General features: G+C 36.8%; 1 protein-coding gene across 1 annotated transcript; it reads right to left on the bottom strand.

Annotated features, from left to right (window-relative positions):
• Positions 1-9301: 9301 nt before the first annotated feature.
• Positions 9302-25049, bottom strand: LOC144375721 (melanoma inhibitory activity protein 2-like). The gene is made up of 5 exons (XM_078041161.1): positions 25016-25049; positions 24308-24504; positions 23753-23913; positions 10683-12389; positions 9302-9389 (listed from the first exon to the last, which is right to left on the bottom strand). The coding sequence occupies exons 1-5, from the start codon at positions 25047-25049 to the stop codon at positions 9302-9304; spliced, it is 2187 nt and encodes a 728-aa protein (XP_077897287.1).
• Between the last annotated feature and the right edge of the window lie 221 nt (positions 25050-25270).

The raw sequence follows: 25270 nt of genomic DNA, 5'->3' as shown, positions 1-25270 counted from the left end.
TTCAGACCCTGAGGAGTGAACAAGACCACAACTCCAGAGGGTTGGATGGTGCAGGTGCAGCTGACACTCTCTGTAGCAGTAGCTGAGTCCCATGAATATTGAAAACTATAACACTTTGCACTTGGGAGAAATGACTGGCAACTGCATCTAAATTGAGCAGAGTAGAAACACTGGGATAAAAGAATAAAAAAGTCAAGATTTTTAAAAAAGAGGAAAGGGACAGAGCAACAAGGATATATTCTCCATCACTGTGAAATGAAAAATGATCTTGAGAATGTGCAACTAGTAATGCTGTTCTGGCTCACAGCTCTCCCCTGGGGGAAAAAAAAACAGGAAAACCTGTTTCTTTTAATAATGTGAAACAACAACAACAACAAAAGCCAGTCAATTTCTGTTTTAATAAGAAATTAAAACAGAGATTAAGGAATAGAAAAATATTCTTATAGAGAACGAAAACACATCAAGAAGACACACAAATTGTAATGCAGTTGTTTATTTTATTTATTTTTTTGAAATGCTGAGGATTGAACCCAGAGCTTTGCTCATGCTGGGAAAGTGCTCTACCACTGAACTATACCTAGTAACATTTTTAAATGAAGGTTATAATAGCAATGGATAAAAAACAAGTTCGAATCATGAAAATTCACAAATTAGGTGATTAGTACATGACTTAGGAGAAGAAAAACTTCCACAAAGGAGAAATGAAAGGAAAATGTATCTTGGAAATAAAGAGTCAACTAGAAGGAACACAAGAATGCATAAACATAATGGCTTCTCTTTAAATAAATCGAAGATGTGAAAACTGCAAAGTAATGAGAAAATAATTCACATGATATTCAAGAGAACAAATAGGCCAAGAAGATCTAACACACACGTGTTTAGAGTCCCCAAAAAGGAAAACAAAATGAAGAGGATTTTTGAAACTATAATTCAAGATAACTCTCTCTTGAAAGAAATATTGAGAGTATATTCCAAAGTCACCTTTGGTACCTGGGAAATTTTACTTGGAATGGGGTAATTCTAACACTTTTGATTAAGTAGAGTCAGTGGTTTTAAAACTTAATAACATTGTGAAGAAGGGGCTTTTCTTGTCATAGCAGGTATTTTAAATATAGTAATTAGGAATATAATTATGAAGATTATTAAAACAATGATCAACCTAAGGCTTGAATGATATTACTAAATAAAAAAGTGAAGTTTTAGAAATTTGAATATATTAACTACAAATAGAGGTGCATCTTTTTACATATATCAAATTAACAATAGAATTTAAAGTTTCTAAGGTAATTCATGTGTTTTTAAATGATTTACAAAAAAATACATGAGTATTTTTTATTTGTTGAAAAATAAAAAAGCTTTGTAAATCAGGTTAAAGTTCCCTTTCACGGCCACATTCTTCCAACTTTCAAGGGATCACCATGTTGCCATTTATTCTTGCAAATGATTAGCATATTTATGTGCAAACACATATATGCACATAACAAATTTTTGATTTGCACAGATGTCTTAAAACACCACAGAATATATTGATTGTTTGTTGAGTTTAAATATGGCTTTCCACTATATGTTTTGTTTTTTTTCTACTTTTTCAGTATTACCAATAGTAGCTGACATTTTTTGAGTAAGTACTATGTGCGAGGCAGGATACTTAGTATTTTTCTTGTAATTTAGTCTCATAATCTTCATAATGACCTACAGAGTATGTTAAATGTTGGTTTTATATGAATAAAACCCCACTTTTTATACCCTACATTTACATTAAATTACTTAATTAGTAATTTGGCATTCACACTTCATTTAGAATGATTGTTTTAACTTGGTAAGAATATAACTCTGAGTTCTGTTAATTTTGTTATTATTGTGTAGCTGGCTTTTACCAATTGCCTGGAGGCAGGTATTTTCTTGTTGTCCAGAAGGTGGGAGTGTGAGTCTGACTCCTGCTCACCTTTTAAGAAAGATAAGGTGTAGTATGTGTCATATTGACCCATTCTAAATGAGTAACAAACAACCTCAGACATTTCTTCACTTGTCAATGGTTTTAAAAGCCCATCTCTGTGTTGATCTCCTTATTTTGAGGACAGTAATATGATATAAGAACTAGTTTTAAGAAGCTTTGACTTTGAAAGATGCCTTTTGCTGTGCCTTTAGTCACAATGGTATGAGAAGATTTAGGCTTCTAAAATGGAAACACTTGAGAATCTTTATGAGAATTGGTATGAAAGGGATTCATATTGGCTGTGTTGAAAGAAAAACTGTGCCTATTATGTATAATAATCTTTGGAGTTTGGATGAGAATAATTTCAACATTACCTGACAAAGTAAAGAACTTCTAGTGAATGGAGTATCTCTCAAAAAAACTTAAGTCTCAGCTTAGCTGCTTAAGTAGTAGCAGACCTTGAAAAAGCCGCTTTATACTGTTTTAATCAAATCATGATAATAATATCTATTTATATAGTCCTGGGATTTAAATTACATAAAGTATTTTATACATTGCTAAGTACTGTACAGATGTGCCAATATTAGGCAGTATTTTTATGATTTTCAATGTCAAAAGGGTTGTTAAGGCTTATTACAATTTGCTTCTATTATTGATGCCTCTTTACCAAAGACTTAACCTGCTTGTTTCTGTCCTTTATTAACTTGAAAGACGTCAAATCATATTAGAGTTCTGTTATTTTCAGAATAAAGAGACCCTGATTCTGAGTAATTTAACAGATGTATATCAATCAGCATTTCTTATGGCTGAATGCCAGAAGAGATCAGTTAGAGTAACTCTCAAGGAGAGGAGAAAGTATATGTTAAAGTTTCCAATCAATAACATCTCACTATTAGCAATGCATTTGTGTTCCTAGGTCCTTTTGATCTTAAATATTTTAACAAATATTAACGTATATCCACTTACTAAAAAACGTGTCAGTAAATTTTGTTTTAGATTTTGTTTGCTAAGCAGAACACTTAAAATTATCAAATTATCTTGTTTTGGTTTCTTTTTGGTTCTAATTCTTACTTTACTTTGAAATCTTGAAGAGTGTTCAGGGAGGAAATGAGGTTTTTTTGTTTAACAGAAGAGCACAAGTTAAAAATAGTGAAGTTTTCATTTCCAGAGTATGCACTCATTTCCAGATGAAGAGACTAAGCTCCAGAAAGTTTGCATTTGTTGTACATTTTGGTCCAATTATAATGGGGAAATGGAAGCCCAATCAGAAGTCTGGCATATTAGGGTTTGGTTACTGTTTTCCTCTCTCTCATTCTGCTAATATTTTCCCAGTACAAGTGTTGTAACCATTCAGAATATGTGAATGACTACCTTTAGCTTGTTATAGTCCGGAGATGACGGTCTCTTTGTCAGTACTGGAGAAATTAAACACCAGTTAAGCCAACTGACATGCCAACAATTTAAATCTCATTTGCTGTTTTGAGGAATGTGCCATTTATTGTACATAGGGTATTCCTTGAAGAAGACTGTGTGCTTCAGAGGAAAGTACATTGCTGAGAAAGTACTTGTTGTTGGTGGTGTTCCTTCTATGGATAATTCTGAAAGGTCAACCCTTTTGATATTTATTGGTAATTTGCATTGCCATTTCTGTATTCATTTTCTTCTTTTTTTAAACCTACTCTTTATGGCAAATTGTCCTAAAGTTATAGTAATAGAAGAAGTTAAATCTTCTTTCAGAGTGATCTATGAAAGTCCATTCCTTATCTTAAAATTAGTCCATTTGGAAATATCACTGTATTTCTCCATTTTATCTGGTTTCCTCACCTATGAGGACTGTGTGTGTATGTGGGGGAAGGGGAGCATGCATTTTAGTTAATATATCTTAAATTCACCTGCTTATGGAAACTGAGCATTTCTCCTCTTTCTTAGACACAGGTGTGGTAACAATGTCTTTTTTTGTTTGTTTTCTTAGGATCCCAACCAGGGGTCTCTAAAGGTATCTAAGATCTGCAGTTACATCAGCGTTTCCAAGTTAACAACTAGAAATATTTTAACTTGACTATAGCTAAGCTACTCTTTCAAATACTGATCATTTGAATTGTCTTAAGTTTCTGACTTAGAATATTGAAGAAAATTTACATTGATTAGATAATGGATATAATAAGAATTTCTGATTCTATTGTCTGTTATTTACTGTGGAGAGAATACTTTCCCTACAGAATGACTAGGAATAAGATAGTAAAAAATGTAAGCTAGGAAGGAAAGCCATTTTTTGGTCAGCTTTATAGAAGATGTGCTTCCCTACTTATGAATCTTCCAATTATTCCATATACCCACCCCTGTCTGATTCTTCAAGTTTCTTTGAAGAGTATACTTCGTGCTCTGTTGAGTAAGGTAGTAATGCAGTGCATGTGTGGCGATGTCAAAAGCTGAAGGTTGTTTCCTAGAGCAGCCGTATTTTTATATTATGAACTTTTGCTTTGCACTGTGTGTGTGTGTGTGTGTGTGTGTGTGTGTGTGTGGTGTGTAAGAAATGTCTTTTTCTTTTTGTCCAATCCTTCTCTGCTCTTGTATGTTAACAAAATAAGAAGGCAGCAGGACTGAATTTGTCAGAGGCAGTAGGAGGAAGTACAAAATTATGAAAGGGTTACTGTTCACATTTCCCTCTAATCTTACTGAGATGTAATTCCTTTCTCTTCTTTTTGGATAGATACTGCTCCAAGTCCCTTTGTCATTAAACAGTTAATTACTTCATAATCTCCTGTGCCCAAGCCCTAAGGTAGTCTATACCTCTGTGGCTTAGCCATAACTTTGCTCTCTCATAGAAAAAAAAATGATGTGTAGTCATCAGTTATTTAGAGATAATACATCAACATTCTTAAAACTGATAAACAAATTCATTATTTTCATAGTAGAAAAAGACTTCAAAATAAGAGAGCTCTTGTATAATGGCATAATTTTGCCTAAACATACTTTATAAACAGAGTTACAAAAAAATGTGATGTGAATGGATAATTATGAATGTAAGGCATTCCACTATTGTCATGTATGTAAAAAATAAAAAAAAGAACTAAAAAAAAGAAAAACACTTTTCCCAAAGATTAACTGTTATTAGGTGAAACTAAAGAGTAGTGTCAGTCAACAAACATTTACAGAATATAATATAAGCAGCATTGTTCTTGGAATTGTGGGCTCTCCAGGTATGTATACTATCTTATTTGTGTCATTCTAAATTCCCCATACTTCTCAGGAATCAGGACATGTATACTAGTCAAACCAAACACTAAATTAAATTACACTAAATATGGTTGGATGCTAATTGAGAGGCATGAACCAGAAGCAGATAGTTTAGGGAATCTGCTAAATTAGAGAGTGGAGTGTAATTTATAGAGAAAACACGAATAGGATGTTAAACAAATAATTAGTATTTGTATATAAGGAGTGAGTAGGCTGACATTTATAAATAAGGGGAACAGTTCTCATACCTCTTGTTCCCAGCAGCAATATAGAAAAAATGGCAAAACCTTAAATGGGTGGTGGAGATAATACACTTGTATTCTCCTGAAGTCGACTTTTAGCTTCCACTTAGAACCCACAACAGCTATTTTAGCTACCATAAGATCACTTCCACAGGAGATGCTTCTGAATTTCAGTAGAAAGATAGAAATAGGAAAGTTATATTGAAAAGCTGTCATTCATGACTACACAAAGGTTCATCCAATCTCAATGAAAAGTTTAATGGTATTCATTGCTGAGTGATATCTTGACTTGAATTCTAACATGTAAGAAGGTATTTCCAATTTCACTATTATTTGATCATATCTAGCTTTCTGTAGGTACTCTAGATAAATTTCACAGCATGTTTTTGTTAACCTCTTAAAAAAATTTTTAGAGTAAAGTAATTATTCTACTAATATCAAAGATTATTATAATCCCAGTCCTTACTTTTGTGGAAAAAATTATAGAATTTACAGATATCTTTTAGATGTATTTAATTTTAAAAGGCAAATACACTAGCATATTTAGGGTCAATTTTTTTCTTTCATTGCACAGCCAAAGGGAAAATCAAAAAGTTGTACAGAAATGAAGCCAGTTTTATTAACATAGTAAAGACAGAATTTTAAGGCAATCTGGTGAATTTATTCTTTTAGTTTTGAACAGTGACAAATTTATGTGGCCCTGTGCATGTTTCTGAATCTCCACATATGTTCAACTGAATGAACTGCTTTCAGCATGACAATAGAGGAGAAACTATAACTAACTGGTTTCTCATACAATATTTTTGTAAAGTTCTATAGTTTTTAAAAATATTACTAGTTAGTCAATGATTAAAGGGCTTAGTAGTCAGTTACTTTTAGAAACGGTGGGAACAATCACAGTATATATTGATATTTTATTTAACCCAGAATTTTACAAATTTATTTGAACTTGGAAATACTCCATCTTCCTTCAAACTTCCATTGTTTCTTTCCTTTAAAAGCATGCTTATTAAAATCTCCCACAGGACAAATCAGGAATTGTCACTAAGAAGTTTCCTACACACAGGCGTGTGCACACATATTATTTTTGGTTCTTTTACTTTAGATTGCTCTGAATAATCAGGAGTTAACCAAGCATGGTAGAAGTTAAAGTTATTTCTGGAGGATAGAAAAGGATAGGTTAGAGATAAAAATGAAACGTTCCCTTTGTAGCCTGAATACTTGCTGTATATGCTCTTTCCCATTCGTCTAAATTCCTTTTGTAAAGTCAAGAACAACAATAACAAAAATCAAGTGAAAAGATGCTTGTCCAATAATAGCAAGTCCTCCAGGCCAGCTGCCACTGCCAACAGAGCACAGAAAAGGAGGAGCCACAGGAGCCACAACTGCCTCCCAGAAGGAGTGGCCAAAGCACAAGAGACAAAGCTGCAGCTGGAGCACAGGAGCTGCTGGAGCCAAAGGTACCGCTAGCCAGAGGAGCCACCGCCGCCTTGAATTTGCTGGAGTGCAGGAGGCAATCCTGCTGCCAGAGTGAGGGAGCCAATGAGGCTGCCACCAGAGTGCGGAACCCAGCATCACCTTGTTGGTGGCATCAAGAATTCAGAATCCCTCAAGGCTGCCAACAGAGTAGCGGAGATGTTGGGGTGCAGGACCCAATGCTGTTGCAGCTGGAATGCAGGAGCTGCTGCCACCAGAGCTCAGAGCCGCCTTCTATGGGACACAAGCTGAAGGAAGTGGCAGCAGCGCCTCTGTGAAGACAGATGATGAACCCAGATGTGGCACCAAGCAGGGACTACAGAATCTAAGGATAGTGGCTACATGAACATGACCAAGAGATGGTGGACCACAGGACCCCAGCATTCTGACGAGGCACAAAAGACCTGTGTGCGAATGCCACCTTGAGCTCAGCTGACAGGTAAGGACTGCACTCATTACCTGATGCTCAGTTAAGCGAGTGGCAGTACTGGTTCCTTGGTTTAGCTCCTTGCTAAAGGAGGAAAATATTTTATGCGCTACTAGGAAATAGGAAATGTTTTTGCTGGAGAAGTTGAAAGAAGAAACTTCAGAGAGAACAAATAAGATTGTTCTGTAAATTTGGGGCTGGGTTGGGGTTGAACCTGACAAGGCAGTCTGCTGCCTACAAAATTAGAAAATCCTCATGCTTGCTAACATTGAAAGAGATTGCCATGCCCGCATTTTACCATTGATTTCCTTTCCTATAGTTTATGTTCACTTAAAGTGCTTAATTCTAATCTAATTACTATATACCTTGTGAGAAAGCATAAAGTATAGATAAGAGATTAGAAAACTTTAATGTTTAACATGGGATTTATTCAAATTCTGATTTCTTTTGTGTAATGGCTTAAAATCTGATGATTGATGTTGGTGGTGTGTTATATATGGAATTGTCTTCTATAGTATTTTTGAAAAATTTGAAATATTCAGAATTAACATATTGGTCAGAAAATGAGTCTTTCAATCAAGAATTTTATACTGTAGTTAGTTGTATGTCAATATTAATAAGTTTGATATTGCATCTTTTAACCAAATTCAAATTCTTGCAGATTATACTTTGAGCACTTATTTATCTGCAGAGGATGGAAAATATTCTATATGTTACTGTTTTAGAAATGTATGTTAAATAAAAATATACTAAAATGCATTGAGAAGTCTATCTGAGATTTTAAAAAATTTTCCAAAATCTTGTTAAGTTCATAAAGTGTAGTTTTAAAAACAAATTTTATAAGATATAACAAAACATTCTTTTAAAGTAGTAGTCACAATTCTTTTATTTTGGTGGAGGAAAGAGTGAAGGAAAGCTGGAACTTTTTAAAAAACAAAATTGGTGCAAGAAAATCTTTTGAGTAATATATATAAAACTGCACTGTTCAGTTTATTATCCATTTTACAGAAGGAAAGATGCAGGAAATTTTTACTGCTTTAGGTAAATTTTAAGTCTGGGGAGTTGCCATTTTTAACTTGGTTTTGTTTTATGTGAGATTCAGATACACAGTGATATCTATCTGGTTCTTTGAAAGGCTTTCACCTGCTGAGGAAGTGTATTTATGTTTTCAGTTCAAAAGAACTGATTCCCTGGAAAGCACTGAAAAATGAGGATATTTCAAAATTATTTTCAGATTATCTTTTATATTCCTATTGATGCTAAATGTTATTATATCTGTTATAGGTGAAAAGCATATTTTTAGAATCTTTATTTTTTTAGGTACAGATGGACACAACACAACGCGTTTATTTACTTTTTATGTGGTGCTGAGGATCGAATCTGGTCCCCCGTGCTAGGCGCTCTACCACTGAGCTGCAAAGACAGCCCTTAAGCACTTTTTATGAAGTAAAAATTTAGACTATATTTAGAAAAAAAAGTAACTAGCTATATCTGATTTTTAAAAAATGTTTTGTCAAAAGCATAAATTAACAGAGGTGACAAGTTAATGGAGATGGACAAGAAAATAGCATATGCTTGCTGATATCAGAGCACATACTAGATTCCCTGGAGCTCTTAGTTTGGGCAATGATTTAGCAGATAAAACTACACATGACATATATATTTTCTCTACACTAGAAGAAGCTACAAATTTTCATGAAAGGTTCCATGTCAATGCTAACACTTTACAAAAGCATTTTAAAATAACTAAGGAACAAGAGAGACCAATAATAACACAATGTCAGAATTGTGTGACCTACTGCATTCATTTTAGGTTTAAATGTACACTTTAAACACATGCACACACATTTAGAGAGCATATTTAACATTTGAATAAAGCTTTAACTATAGTTAGGGTATTTCTAATACATGTTAGTTCTTGGTCTCTATTGGGGAAAACTTGTTCAAAGTGTTCTCTGTGTATTGGTGCAGGTTGGCCAATTGTCACTTGTTGGCAATGATATAGAAGTTGAAAGTGAGCAGTTCAAAAAACTTAAAGTAGTTTAGCAGAGTCATTTTATGAGTATCAAATCTAAGAATACCAAAAGCTGACAATTATGTGTCTGATTCTTATTTCAGTGTCCCAATAATTCATGTGTATTTTACAAATATCTTCCCAAAACCAAAGACTAGGTAAACCTTTATCAGTGAACCACAGCAGAATGCAATTCTAAATTTCATGAAAATGGGCATAAAATATAAAAGACAGGAATTGGGGTTGTGGGTCAGTGGAACAGCACTCACTTAGCACATGCAAAGTACTGAGTAAAATCCTCAGAACCACATAAAAATTAATTAATTGATTGATTGAGTGATTAATTAATTAAAGATAGAAGAAGAACTCAAAGATGAAGAAAACAAAGAAAGATAGAAAGAAGAAGAAGAAGAAGAAGAAGAAGAAGAAGAAGAAGAAGAAGAAGAAGAAAAAGAAGAAGAAGAAGAAGAGAGGATGTGGAGGAGGAGGAGGAGGGGGAGGAGGAGGAGAAGGGAGGAAGAAGAAAAAGAAGTCATCAAGATGACTCAGGGAAAATGGGAGCAGAGTGAGTTTAAATTGTGGTTTCCAATTCCAAAATGTTTCTTGAGAACTGCAACTTTCTTTGTATTTGAGATCTTCTACTTCCATGACATGTTTAGTAGTGTTTTCTGGTTTACTCTTAATATGCTCTAGTTATTGTTTTATGGGAAAACTAGTTGACATGCCCCACAAGACTGAAAATCAATGAAAATCTTTCATTAAGCATAAAGTTCCTTTCACATTTGCTACAATCATAGTAAATACACTTCTTTGTATAAAGAGACTGCCTTTGTTGGGCATTTCAAATATCCCCAGAGGCTGGATGACATACCTGAAACTCCCATTGTTGTTTATAGAATAGTGGATTAATCAAATTCAATGCTGTAATCATTAGAGGAAAATAGAATGAAAATAATTTACTCATAGTATCATATTTAAACCATCTTTATTTCCAAAATACTATCCTAAGAATTATAGTTTTATTTAGCTTCAATCAGAGCAAAAGTATAATCACTTACTTAAGTAAAAGCAATTACTTAACAACTAAAAATGAGAGGTAAGTCAAATTACTTTTGAAGAGAGATCAAAAACATCAGGTTTCTTGTTGATGTTCAGTAGCAGACTCACTTGAAGGTGTAAAGAAGCCTGAAGGGCACTCACTTCTACTTTCAGAATGCGGGGGTGGGGGGAGGAAATCCAGCTCTTGGGGGAAGGTCATGAGGAAAATACCTCCATTCATAGACATCTGGCATTGGAAAAAATGGAGGGGGTGGTGGGCCCGGTGGAAAATAATCTCCAGGTGTCCCATACCTGCTTCCTGGAGGAGGCGGAGGGAAAAATGGTCCTCTTCTCATGAACTGACTCCTTGGGTCCACAGGAAATAATTCACCTCTGACTGGAGGGAAAGGTGCCAACAATGAGCCGGAGCCAGTTGCTTGGTTTTCAGCAGGGAGAGGTGAATCGAGCACATTGGAATCATCAAGATTGATTTTGGTCTCCTTTCTACTGGACTGAATTTCTGAAGACATAGGCCCATCCTCTTTATCCAAAGAAGACAGATTAGAACCTCTGAATTCTGCTGGTCGCCATGGTCTACCATACTTTGAATAACATCCACCTTGCCAAGGAGGACCCAATGGTGAGGGAACATTGGGGGAATGCTTTCTGCCCAATGCTGCATTTGAAACACCAAGTGCACAGGGATCTTCCTCTAGGAGTTCCAATTGAAGCTCCCTTTCAGTTAACTTTTGTCTATTGCGAGCGTTTTGTTTCATGAAATAATGGAGGTTTCTTTCAGCAATCCAAGCCGCCAACTCACTCTCATGTGCTTTTTTCTCAGAGTAAATAATCTTCCCCTGACAGGACTGAATGGTTCTCTCCAATTCTTCTTTAAGATATTTGGCTCGCTTTCTGTAGGTCTCCAGCTCTTCTCTTGTATGGCCCATCTCTTCTTTGACCTTGGAAAGTTTCTCCTCTTGCTCCTCCAGGGAATTTTCCTCTACTCTGAGTTTCCCATGGAGTTTCATCATATTTTCTTGATAGCATTCCATCATGTCTTTAAATTTCTGCTGAAGGTTCTCATTCTCACCTTCAAGCCATGTATTTTCTGACAGCAAGGTGGCCTGTTCATTCTTCAGATTTCTAATCTGTTCTCTAAGGTCTTCCTTTGTTTTCTCTACTTCAGATAAGAAAGCACAAGTTTGAACTCTTTCTCCTTCTAAGGTTTCTAAGGAGGACTTTAGCTTAGCACCATCAACCAGTTGCTTCAAAGCTCCTTTGGGCTCATCATCCAAGTGAGCACCAATTCCTGATTCACTCGTCATTCCCCATTCCAAGTTCCCAATGTCTGTTTGGGCTCCCTTGGTTGGAGAAGACCTATCTTTCATCTTCAGCAAGCCTTCAGTCAGAGACTCCACGTGATTGTCTTTATCAGTTTGAACTTGTTTTGAATGGAATTGAGAGTCTTCCAATGTGGTGCTCTCTTCACATTGGACACGTCCTTGTTCCCTCCATGCTTCAGCGTCTCCTTGTAAGATCGGTTTCTGACTTTGCTGAAGCTGGGAACATTCATCCAAGGCTTCCTTCATTGCCAGCTGAAGTCCTTCCTCTCTTATTTGAAGCAGTCTCAAGTTTGTTTTAGTTTCAGCTATTTCTGATCTGATTGATTCTGATTCACCTTCAAGGGATTTTATCCTTCTCGATATATCTGCCATGATTTCATCCTGTTTACAATGTCTAGCCTTTTGTTCTTCTAGCTCTTTGTCTAGAAAAAGTCTTTCATCCCCATGGCTAGGTTTGGACCTATGCAGATTTTCATAGGTTGCCTCCAAATTGGGGACGTCTCTTGGACCCTTCTCAGGACTGCTGCCCTTTAAAGTTGACTCTAAGCCTTCAAGCTCTTTTTGAACAAGGCTAACTTTTTCAAGTAGTTCACATTTCTCTTCAATTAGTCTAGAAAGTTTTAAAGCCAGCTGTTTTTCTCTTCCCACATACAGCCTGCTTCTAACACACTGAAAACTTCTCCACAAAAACAAGAGAAGAGCAAAACATCCAATAGCTCTACACATCACCAACTCCCAAGGAACACCATAAGGACTTGGGCCTGGCTTCATGTCTTCAGACAATGCTGCCACAACCCTGCCTACTTCTTCCAGGACCACCCGCTAATGTGGCTGTAGGGCAGTCCTTGGTGCCTCCATCAAGCTAAGTTGGCTTTGGCTCTTGCCACCACAACCACAGCCTGCCCAGGCAGGCCAATATAGGCTGTGAACACTCCGGTGTTTGGTGAGGAACTCAAACCTGCACCAGGCAACGGAACAGACCACTGAGAACCCCTGAAAGGGGGGGTTGTGATGGTGGGGAGCTGGAGTGAAGGACTCCCAGGAGCCTTGTGGTGCTCAATTGCCCATCAGGGTAGTCTTGGCCCTTTCCTTCCCTAACCAGTGCATCCTGAAGTGCCCGGGGTTCAGGTCCCTTCTACTCCAGCCAGACAGGAGTCCTCTCTATGCCTCCCACCCCTGAGTTTGGTTTCTGCCAGCCCAAGGTGGAGCTTCTTAAGTTTCTATACAGTCATAATACCACTCAGTTTGATGTCATGCAAATTCTAAAGCTTTCTAAACTGCCTCAACAGATTTTATGTCATGTATTTATATTTGTACTGCTTTCCCTTTTACTTTAATAACCCATTGCTTTCCCTGCTTTTGTTCTCTCCCTTTTTTCTTCCTTTCTTCCTTTCTTCCTCCCTTTCTTCCTTTTTTCCTTTTTTCTTTCTTCTTTACTTCCTCCCTTCCTCCCTCTTTTCCTTCTTTTTTTCTCTCTTCCCAACCTTTTCTTTCCTTGCAGTATTGGGCTTTAAACTCCAAGGCCTTCTGCATGCTAGGCCAGCCCACTACCACTCAGCTATATCCCCAGACCTGCTGATTCTTTTTAGGAAGGTCATTTGAATTATTTCTAAAGGAGAAAACTCTCATGATACACTACTTTCTTCCATTCTTTTTTTCTTTCTTTCTTTCTTTCTTTTTTTAAAGCTGTGTTAATGACTTATTTTTCTTTTTTTTCAGTTTACCCATAACATTGTTTATATTAAATTTTATTTTTTTATAGAGCAAGCAACCATAAAAATTAAACAACTGGTAAAATAATAACTGTTATTTTTGTTCATTGTATTGTCTTTTTTTTACTTTATTTTTAAATTTTTTTAGTCACACATGACAGCAGAATGTATTTTTACATATAATACATACATGGATTGTACATACATCAATCATATTGTCTATTCTATTCTGCTGCCCTTCCTATCCTCCTTACTCCTCCCCTCCACTCCCATCCTTTCTGTCTATCTAATCTAATGTGACACACTTTTTTTCTTTTTCTGATTAGAACATCATATATGTATTCTGTATAACAATGTACTTCTCCTTCCATCTTCTGTGTAGCTTTCCTTCTCCCTCTTTTTTCCTCCCAACTTTCTTCCCTATTTAGTGGTAGTCTTCTTCTTATGCTCTTTCTCCCTATCCCATTTTGAGTCACCCCCCTTTTATCAGAGAAGACATTTGGCATTTTTTTAGGGATTGGCTCACTTCACTTAGCATAGTCTGCTCTAATGCCATCCATTTGCCTGCAAATGCCATGATCTTGTTATTTTTTAGTGCTGAGTAATATTCCATTGTGTATAAATGCCATATTTTTAATCCATTCGTCTGTTGAAGGGAATCTAGGTTGGTTCCACATTCTAGCTATTGTGAATTGTGCTGCTATAAACATTGATGTGGCTGTGTCCTGTAGTATGCTCCTTTTAGGTCTTTTTGCTCTAGCCCAAGAAGGGGAATAGCTGGGTCAAATGGTGGTTCCATTCCCAGCTTTCAAAGGAATCTCCATACTGCTTTCCAATTTGGCTGCACCAATTTTCAGTCCCACCAGCAAAGTATGAGTGTACTTTTTTCCCTGCAACCTCGCCAGCACTTATTGTTGTTTGACTTCATAATGGCTGCCATTCTTATTGGAGTGAGATGGTATCTTAGAATACTTTTAATTGGAATTTCTCTAAATGCTAGAGATGGTGAGCATTTTTTCATATATTTGTTGATTGATTGTATATCCTCTTCTGAGAAGTTCTGTTTAAGTCCTTGGCCCATATGTTGATTGGGTTATTTTGTTGTTGTTGTTTAACTTTTTGAGTTCTTTGTGTACTCTAGAGATTGTGCTCTATCTGATGTTTGAGGGGTAAAAATTTGTTTCCAGGATGTAGGCTCCCTATTCACCTCAGATATTGTTTCTCTTGCTGAGAAAAAAAACCTTTTTAGTTTGAATTTGTCCCATTTGTTGATTCTTGGTTTTAACTCTTGTGCTATAGGTGTCTTATTAAGAAATTTGGGGCCTGCCCCCACGTGATGAAGATTAGGGCCAACTTTATCTTCTTTTACATGCAGAGTCTCTGGTCTGATTCCTAGCACCTTGATCCATTTTGAGTTGACTTTTGTGCATGGTGAGAGAAAGGGATTCAATTTCATTTTGTTGCATATGGATTTCCAGTTCTCCCAGCACCATTGTTGAAGATGCTATTCTTTCTCCATTGCATGGTTTTAGCACCTTTGTCTAATATAAGGTAGTTCTAATTTTGTGGATTTGTCTCTGTGTCCTCTATTTTGTACCCTTGGTCTACCAGCCTGTTTCGGTTCCAGTACCATGCAGTTTTTGTTACTATTGCTCTATAGTATAGTTTAAAATCTGGAATCATGATACCATCAATTTCACTCTTCGTGCTTAGAATTACTTTAGCTATTCTGGGTCTCTTGTTCTTCCAGATGAATTTCATGATTGCTTTTTCCATTTCTGCGAGGATGTCATTGGGATTTTGATGGGAATTGCATTGAATCTGTAAAGTGCTTTTGGTAATATGGCCATCTTAATAATATTAATTCTACCAATCCATGAGCAAGGTAAATCCTTCCATCTTCTAAGGTCTTCTTCTGTTTCTTTCTTCAGGATGGTATTGTTTTCAGTTTATAGCTCTTTCACCTCTTTTGTTAAGTTGATTCTCAGGTTTTTTTTTTTTTTTGAGGATATTGTGAATGGAGTAGTTGTCCTCATTTCCATTTCAGAGAATTTGTCACTGATATACAGGAATGCCTTTGATTTATTCGTGTTGATTTTATATCCTGCACTTTCCTGAATTTATTTACTAGTTCTAGAAGTTTCTTGGTTGAATTTTTTGGGTCTGCTAGGTATAGGATCATGTCATCGGCAAATAGTGCTAATTTAAGTTCTTCTTTTCCTATATTTATGCCTTTAATGTCTTTCATCTGTCTAATTGCTCTGGCTAGTGTTTCAAGAACTATGTTGAATAGAAGTGGTGAGAGAGGGCATCTCTGTCTTGTTCCAGATTGTAAAGGGAATGTCTTCAATTTTTCTCCATTGAGAAAGATGCTGGCCTGAGGCTTAGTGTATATAGCTTTTCATTTTGAGGTAATTTCCTGTTATCTCTAATTTTTCTAGTGTTTTGAACATAAAGGGATGGTGTATTTTGTCAAATGCTTTTTCAGCATCTATTGTTTTTTTTTTAAGAAAGAGTGAGAGAGAGTGAGAAAGAGGGAGAGAGAGAGAGAGAACTTATATTTATTTTTCAGTATTTGGCGGACACAGCATCTTTGTCTGTATGTGGTGCTAAGGATCGAACCCGGGCCGCACGCATGCCAGGCGAGCGCGCTACCACTTGAGCCACATCCCCAGCCCCAGCATCTATTGTTGATCATATGGTTCTTATCTTTAAGTCTATTGATGTGGTGAGTTACATTTATTGATTTTCGTATACTGAACCAGTCTTGTATCCCAGTGATGAATCCCACTTGGGCATGGTGCACGATCTTTTTGATATGTTTTTGTATCCAATTTGCCAGAAGTTTATTGAGGATTTTTGGATCTAAATTCATTAGGGATATTGGTCTGAAATTTTCTTTCTTTGAGGTGTTTTTATCTGGTTTGGGAATCAGGGTGATGTTGGCCTCATAGAGTGAATTTGGAAGTACTCCCTCTTTTTCTATCTCCTTAAATAGATTCTAGTGTATTGGTATTAGTTCTTCTTTAAAGTTCTTGTAAAACTCTGCCGTGTATCCATCTGGTCCTGGGCTTTTCTTGGTTGGTATTCTTTTGATGGCTTCTATTTCCTCACTTGATATTGGTCTGTTTAGGTTGTTTATATCATCCTGACTCAATCTGGGCAGTTCATATGCTTTAAGGAATTTATCAATGCCTTCACTATCTTCTATTTTATTAGAGTATAGGGTTTCAAAATAATTCCTAAGTATCTTCTGTATTTCTGAAGTGTCTGTTGTGATATTGCCTTTTTCATCCCATAAGCTAGTAATTTGGGTTCTCTCTCTTCTTCTCTTTGTTAGCATTTCTAGTGGTCTATTAATCTTTTAAACTTTCTGTAATATTTTATCTTCTCCTGATATAGTTTTCTTTTGTAAATACTGTGTGGAACATAAATAAATGAAAATTATTTAATTATTTTGTCTTTTGTCTGACTATTTGCTTTAAATTACTTAATTTGTACAATATTGATTTTATATTTTTCCTATATGAGGGATAATTGCTCTTGACAAATATTATACATTTCTAATTAAAAACAGAATAACATATGCTTGAAGGCTGGCTGCAATATTATACACATAGCATTGATTTCAGTGCCTGGCAAATGCTTCTCAGAGTGAATGACTGAAGCAACAATGGCTATTATTATCACCATTTCTATTGTTATTATGTTACACCTGCAAATAGCTTTTTTATTTCTTGACCTTTAGCTGACTGTGAGTTACAATATATTACATAACCCTAGGAAGAAAATGGAGCTTTATTCATTGAAATCTTTGCCAACTCCAAATGAATTACGTCATCATAGTTACTATTCACTGAAGGATTTTAAGTTTGTAACTCTGCTTTGGGGACAAGTGATTTCTTTCTTCATTTGTTTGTTTTTCTTTTAGACTTCCAAATGATTTACAAAGATAAAGATTTGATCTTACAAGATGTATATGTCTGTTAGTGTATGTAAAGCTAGATATCACATTGGTAAAATGTAATACAATGGCTTTTTAAACTAAATTTATTAAAATGCCTAAGTTTGAAGTTATCTCTCTTATTTTAGAGCAGCCCTCATGTTTGCTGTGGAACACAAATCAACACAAATATTTGAGCTGCTTCTTCAATGTGGTGTTAATGTGTCTGCTTCAGATAAATGTAGAGAGAAGAAGAAGAAGAAGAAGAAGAAGAAGAAGAAGAAGAAGAAGAAGAAGAAGAAGAAGAAGAAGAAGAAATAATACAATTCCCAGACTAGTAGAGGTAAAAATACCTAGTCACAACCCATCTTCAGTGTGCTGTATCTTAAGCTCCAGGTAGCTCTCCTTTTTCCATCCATACCCTTATTCTATTGTGTGTGGATGCAAACCCCTAAAAGATACCAGCCTGCAGGGATCCTGATGTTGTATTATCAAACACTGATCCCAGTTTCCCAGAATGTGTGTTGGTAAATGTGTTACTTATTTCTTCACACAACACCCCACTCTTCAAAGAAAATTGTAGCAGCAGGAAGGGGTGAATCCTAGGTTGATCTGCAGATTGTGGTCCAGGCATCTGTTCAGATTGCGGGTTTGGGGCTGATGTCTGGAATCTTACTGGCAAGCAAAGCGTCTTTGTTTAGCGTTGTGTTTTCCACTCTGGTAGAATCTGTGAAAGGTTCACTGTATGGTGTCCTGTCACACACTCTGAAATGTAGTTTTTCCATCATGGCAGGACCTGGCGGAGAAGCATTTTGACTGTTTTCTCAGGTCCATGTGCAGAGCCCCCAGACACAGTAGCTCCTCTGTTCTGACATCTTAGTTCTCTCCCTGAAAATCTCATCTGGTTTACACTTTCTAAGAGGAATACCATTGATTGTCATTGATTTTGATCGTAACTGCATTAAGTCTGTTTAGTGTTTTTGGTAGTATGGCCAATTTGATAAAATTAATTCTGCCTATCAAAGAGCAAGGTAGACATTTCTACCTTCTAAGGTCTTCTTCTATGACTCTTATTAGGGTTTTGTAGTTTTTGTTTTATAGATCTGTCACCTCTTTTGTTAAATTCATTTCCAAGTGTCTTATTTTTTTCAGGTTATTGTGAATGGGGCAGTTTCCCATATTTTGGTCTCAGAGGCTTATATGCAGAAATTCTTTTTATATATTGGTGTTGATTCTATATCCTGCTACTTTGCTGAACTCATTTACTAGTTTTAGAAGTTTTCTGGTGGACTTTTTGGTTCTTCTAGTTATAGAATTGTATGATCAGCAATTAGTACTAATTTACATTCTTCTTTTCCTATACAAAGCCCTTTGATTTACTTTGTCTCTCTAATTGTTCTGGCTAGTGTTTCAAAAACTATGTTTAATAGAAGTGGAGAAACAGGGCATTCCTGTCTTGCTGCAAATTTTCGATGGAATGCCTTCCTTTTCTCTGTATTTAGAATAATCTTGGCCTGAGGCTTCGCAGAAATAGCCTTTATGATGTTGTCATGAGTTCCTGCTATCCCTAGTTTTTCCAGTGTTTTGAACATAAAGCAGTGCTGTATTTTGTCAAATGCTTTTTCTGCATCTATTGAGATGGTCATATGGTTCTTATCTTGAAGCCTATTGATGTGATGAATTATATTGACTGATTTTCATATGTTGAACAAACCTTGCATACCTGGGATGAATCCCACCTGATCATGGTGCATGATATTTTTTATATGTTTTTGTATTCAATTTGCCAGAATTTAATTGAGGATTTTTGCATATATATTCATTAGAGATACTGGTCTGAGGTTTTCTTTCTTTGAGGTTTCTTTTTCTGGTTTGGGAATCAGGGTGATATTGGCCTCATAGAATGAAGTTGGAAGTACTCCTTCTTTTTCTGTTTCCTGAAATAGATTGAAGATTATTGGTATTAGTTCTTCCTGAGAAGTCTTTTAAAACTTGGCTCTATATCCATTTGGTCCTGGGCTTTTCTTGGTTGCTGATCTTTTGATGACTTCTTCTAGGTCCTCACTTGATATTGGTCTCTTTAAGTGATGTATGTTGGGGATGAAAATCAAGTCAAGATGTGCCTGGCAGTTTACCAGGAGGAGTGGTTTGTTAAGCAATGCCAGCGAGCCATTAAGATGATGAGGATTTCTTATTGGCTGACTGCTGTATCTAGATGATGTTAATTGAGTCAAGCTGTGTGTAATTAGTTAGGTATATATACCTCTGTTGTTCTGCAGAGAAGCGGTTCTGCTACCTTAGGAGCCCGCTACTTTGAGTTCTCGCTCAGATCCGCTGAGTTCACTTGCAATAAAGTAGTTCCCGCTTCAACCTTCAAGTTGCTTGTCACCTCCCGGTTATTTGCCCAGCTGGACTGCAGCAAATGTACATCTTCCTGGCTCAATCTGGGCAGGTCATATGACTTTAGCAATTTACTGATGCCTTCACTATCATCTATTTTATTTGAGTTATGATTTCAATATAATTTCTAATTATCTTCTGTTTTTCTGTAGTGTCTGTTTTGATATTTATTTGTTTTCAAAATGTATGCTAGTAATTTGGGTTCTCACTCTTCTTCTCTTTGTTAGCATGACTAAGGGTCTGTGATTCTTATATATTTTTTCAAAGAACCAATTCTGAGTTTTGTCAATTTTTCCAAATGTTTCTTTTGTTTTTATTTCACTGATTTCAGCTCTGATTTTAATTATAGCATGCCTTCCTCTGCTTTTGAAGATGGTTTGTTCTTCTTTTTCTAGGGCTTTGAAGTGTAGTGTGAAGTCATTTACTTCTTGGCTCTTTCTTCTTTCAAGAAATAAACTCCAAGCAATGAATTTTCTTCTTAGTACTGCTTTTATAATGTCCTAGGGATTTTGATATGTTGTGTCTGAGTTCTCATTTACCTCTAAGAATTTTTTAATTTCCTCCTTGATATCTTCTGTAACCCATTGTTCATTTAGGAGCATATTGTTCATTCTCTATATGAAGAAGGAATTTTTCTTCCTTATTTTATCATTGATTTCCAATTTTATTTCATTACAATGGGATAAAATGTATTGTAGTAACTCTACTCCTTTGTATTTGTTAAGAGTTGCCCTGGACATAATATAGCGTCTATTTTTTAGAAGGATCCATGTGCTGCTGAGATATTGTGCTGCTTGATATTGGTTGATATTTTATATATGTCAACTAAGTCTAACTTGTTAATTGTGGTTTTGAGTTCTATGGTTTCATTATTCAAATTTGATTGGACGGTCTTCCCAGTGGTGAGAGAGGTGTGCTAAAATCACCCATGATTATTATGCTTTGGTCTATTTGACTCTTGAACTTGAGAAGAATTTTTTATATGAACATAGCTGCACCATGGTTTGGGGCATATATATTCAAGATTGTTATGTCTTGTTGCTGTATGGTTCCCTTGATCAATATGTAGGGTCCTTCTTTATCCCTTTTGATAAACTTTGGCTAGAAGTCTACTTTATTTGATATGAGTAAGGACACCCCTGCTTGCTTCTGAGGTCTGTGTGAGTGTATGATTTTTCCCAACCTTTTACCTTCAGTCTGTGTATCTCTTTTCCTATCAAATGATTTTATTGTACACAGCATATTGTAGGATCTTTTTTAAAATAATCTAGTCTACTAGCCTGTATCTTTTGAATGGTGAGTTCATGCCATTAACATTTAGGGTTACTATTGAGATATGGTTTGTATTTCCAGTCATATTTGTTTATCTTTGTTATTTAATTTGACTTGCTTTTCCACTTTGATTAGTTTTTTCCCATTGTGTACTCCATTCCACTGTTGTTTTCATTGTTCTTTTCCATTTCCTCTTAATGATATATTTGACAAGGATATGTTGACCACTGGTTTTCTGCCTGCAGATTCTCTTAACTTTTGTTCATCATGGAAGAATTTTATTTAATCATCAAATCTGACACTTAGTCTTGCTGCATACAAGAGTCTTGGTTAGAATACAGTATATTTTAGCATTGGAAATATATTGTTCCAGGATCTTCTAGCTTTCAGGGACTGTGTTGTAAGATCAGCCTTTAAACTAATTGGTATACCCCTATATGTGATCTGCTGCTTTTTTCTTGTGGCTTTTAAAATTTTCTTCTTGAAAAATTCAATGGAGAACAATCTAAAAAATACCTGACAAGTCCTCCTAAATACTGTCATGGTTATCAGAACAAGGGAGTTCATAGAAACTGTCATCCCAAGAGAAGTTCATGGAGACATGATGACTGGATGTCATGTTGGATCCTAGATGGAATCCTAAAACAGAAAGACACAGTACCAAGAATCCAAAAGATATGTGACTTCAGTTAATTTTAATATACCAGTATTTCTTCTTCATAATGAATTGTCTAAGATGTTAACACTTTAGAAACAGCTTACCTAAGTCATAATAAGGGTAGAAACCAGGCTGAGAATACCTGAAAATCTCTGCACTTTCTTTTCAATTTCTGTATAAAGATAAATCTAAGCCTGTCATGGTAGCACATCCTTGTAATCCCAGTGTCTTGAGGGGCTGAAGCAAGAGGATTTCAAATTCAAAGCCAGCCTCAGCAACTTAGTGAAGCCCTAAGTAACTCTGTGAGACCCTACCTCTAAATAAAATACAACAAAGGGCTGGGGATGTGGCTCAGTGATTAAGCACACCTGGATTCAATCCCCAGTAACTCCCCCCCCAAAAAAAAAGATTAAACTAATGTGAAACCTTAGGATATGGTTATATTTTCTCAAACACCTACTTGTTTAATTATTCATACATTTAATTACTGGTAACTGACACTCTTAGCTAATTCTGTATTTTATTATGAACATTTATAACACAAAAATCAAATAGTTCAAACTAATATAAAATTCAAAGTATGTGGGCTGGGGTTGTAGCTCAGCAGTAGAGCACTCACCTAGCATATGTGAGGCACGAGGTTTGAGCCTCAGCACCACAGAAAAATGGATAAATAAAAATAAAGGCATTTTGTCCAACTACAACTAAAAAATTTTAAAAATTCAAAGTATGTGCCACTTTTACATATTTCAAGTTGAAGTAAAACATATGTGAACTTGTTATATTTTTATTCTGTCACTATGTTTTAGGTTTGCCTTCTTAAAACTTGATCACTAGAGGGGAAACATGACATTTTTGAAATTTTATTTCAAATCATGGTTTAACTTTCCCAAGTGAGTTACTGTATAAAAAAAAGTACTAATGGCAAATTGACTCACTGTGACTGAATCACTTATCCCAAATAATTTTTGTATCTATTTTATTTCTATGCATACCTTTTAGCAGCAATATAATCAAATATTTGTCACTGGAACAAACAGTCAAAGAACGTCCAACTCTTCCTAGACCTCTGCAGGAAATGGTAAGCCAAGAGAAGCAGAGGTGTCAACTCAGTCCAGGAGTGATATTAGATGCTGCTGTGTTGTGGGGAAACACTCTACCTTTTAGAAATCACAAGGAGCTATGGATGCTCAAACTCTTGCATGAGTCTAAATCTAGTTGAACTTCTAAGTAATTTTATTGTCACTAGCTCATCATGAAGCTAATGACAACTAAAGGATCTATGGGGCTGGGGATGTAGCTCAGTGGTAGAAAGGTTTCCTAGCATGCAGGAGGCCCTAGGACAAACCCCCAGAACCACAAAAAGAAAAAAAAGAATTTGTGTCTTATTTGTGTAATCAAATAAAAAATGAATAATCACTCCTCTTAAGAAAACATGTTGGGTCTAAAACACTTGAGACTTTCAGAATCAAAATACTCTCCTTATAGTGTAATGCATAGCTAGACCACCATGAAGAGTGGTGTCCCATCATAAAACATGTTCACATGAAGCATACCATCAAAACAACAAAAAGGCTTTATTGACAGTTGACTGCTGATACTCTCTGAAAACTTGGAGTTGAGGTCATGGGCCTGCTAAGCTGCCCAGTAGCTCCTCAGATGGTCCCTAAATGAAGGATCCAGATCTAGCACTACCCCCTGGCTGGTTCATGGCTGGTGGAGGATGCTGTGCCTGGCTAGGCCTGGTCATTCTGCTTTGTTTCCCTGGTCCTAAGGGCAGGCAGAATGGGGCTGCTTCCACAGGGAGCACTCAGGAACCTCACATTCTTATTCAATGGTGGTCCCTGCAGCTATCAGGTCTCCCTAACTTGCTGTCATCCACAATGTTCTCTTTTGTTAGAAGATAAATTCTCAAAATAATTCTCTTTTATTAAAAGAAAAATATGATTTGGGGGAAAAATACATTTTGAGGGAACTGGGTCATACAAGGCAGCTGAAATGTCACCATGGTGCTGGAGGTCTCTGTGGAAATTCACTCCTACCTTCTCCTCTACCTCTTTACACTATTCTGTTTGAGAAGAATGAGGAAGCTGCTTTCACCAGCTTCTGCCTGTGGGAGGCCCTGGGGTTCATCACTGTCTTTGGTTACAGCTCCTTTCTCTGTGTCATCATCAAGCTGTACATTCTGCTGGGAGTCCTGAGTTGCCTTGGTCCCCTATACAGGAGTGTTAAATACCTGGTCAAACCCTCACTGCCAGAAAGACCAGCCAAGCAGTGGAAGGAGAGACAGGGACAGATATGTGACAGCAATAGGTCCTGGCAGGGGATGTCCAACACTCAAGTTCAAAATGGGTACAGATGAGTGAGCCAAATACAGAAATAGCAGGCCTCCTGAGACCCACAGGGGAGTCTCAACATGCATGCAGTGACTTTAGGACTTGCTTCCTGTCCTGATGCTTATCTCTGACAGAATCTCAGGTCATCAAGGAATTCCTGGGAATACAACAGACCATCAGAGTCATCAAGAATTCTTCTGAAAGGAGCAGTGACAGAGGATCTCACCATGACAGAGCTGGACATACATGTGCATGTCATCATTGCCTGGGTACCCCATCCCTTCTGCCTCTCCTCCTTCCCAACACTGGCAATGCTATCCACAACTCCTTCTCCACACCATCCTTCTTCATCCAGTCTTCTTCTTCATCTTGAGTCCCTTTACATCTGCCCAGGCCCCCTCTCTCTACCCTCTTGAGTTTGTACTTGTTGGCAAGAACATGTCTTCCAGTGGAATTTGGCTTCCCAGTATCTAGTGTGTCATCCAGCAGATGCTATACAGTTGCAAGTGCAGAAAAGGCAAGCTCCAGACCCCAAAATCCATGGTTCACTCTCTCACTAACCCCAGAGCCCTGTGACAGATGTTTGTCTCTGTCTGCAGATGAAACAGTACCAGATGCTGATGTGGAGCTTCTTTCTTCCAGTCAGCATTAGCCAAGTGGGCACAGCAAATAAATAAAACATTGCACCTGCCACAAGCTAATGTTTCATGGTTTTTTAAGTGTCACTTTGCCTCAAGCTGAGCATCTTTCCAACCTGCAGAATTTTCCAGAGTTTCTACTGTGCATGATGCCCGTGCCTGTCCTGCTATTCTCCACTCTCAGCCTGGATGTGCTTGTCTGTCCAGGTGTGCTGTGGTAACATTCTCCTCCTACCTGTGTGATCAGGAGCAGATATAAAGTCATCTCCTGCTTTTTGCTTTATCAACACAGCTCTCTGCTTACTTCCTATCCTCCTTACATCTCAGCAGTATCCAGACTCACTCTCCTTCCTGCAGAGCTCCTCCTTCACCTCCATCGTGGGCTATTAAATGAGAGGATTGTTCTACATCCCAGGGATGACACTCCAACACTGCAGCCTAAGCCCACTGAAACTTTCATGTCTATAGCTCACCATCTGAACTCCTGCCCAGGATGCACCAAGTCTTGTGTAATTGAACTCAGATGCCCCTTTAGGGCAAATTCAGCCAACCCTCACTCTCAGTATTTCTCTTACACATTGCTTCCTTCTGTTCTAGG

The sequence above is a fragment of the Ictidomys tridecemlineatus genome, chromosome 3, assembly GCF_052094955.1.
Source record: "Ictidomys tridecemlineatus isolate mIctTri1 chromosome 3, mIctTri1.hap1, whole genome shotgun sequence".
Taxonomy (NCBI): Eukaryota; Metazoa; Chordata; class Mammalia; order Rodentia; family Sciuridae; genus Ictidomys; species Ictidomys tridecemlineatus.
This window is presented reverse-complemented; position numbering and strand designations above follow the sequence as displayed.

Coding starts and splice junctions, on each gene's coding strand:
- LOC144375721 (XM_078041161.1), bottom strand. CDS start 25,049: ATGGAGGTGAAGGAGGAGCTCTGCAGGAAGGAGA. Junction 23,914..24,307: donor GGAGAGGCAGAAGGGATGGG/GTACCCAGGCAA, acceptor ACTCCTGTATAG/GGGACCAAGGCAACTCAGGA. Junction 12,390..23,752: donor AAACAGAATAGTGTAAAGAG/GTAGAGGAGAAG, acceptor TTTGTGGAGAAG/TTTTCAGTGTGTTAGAAGCA.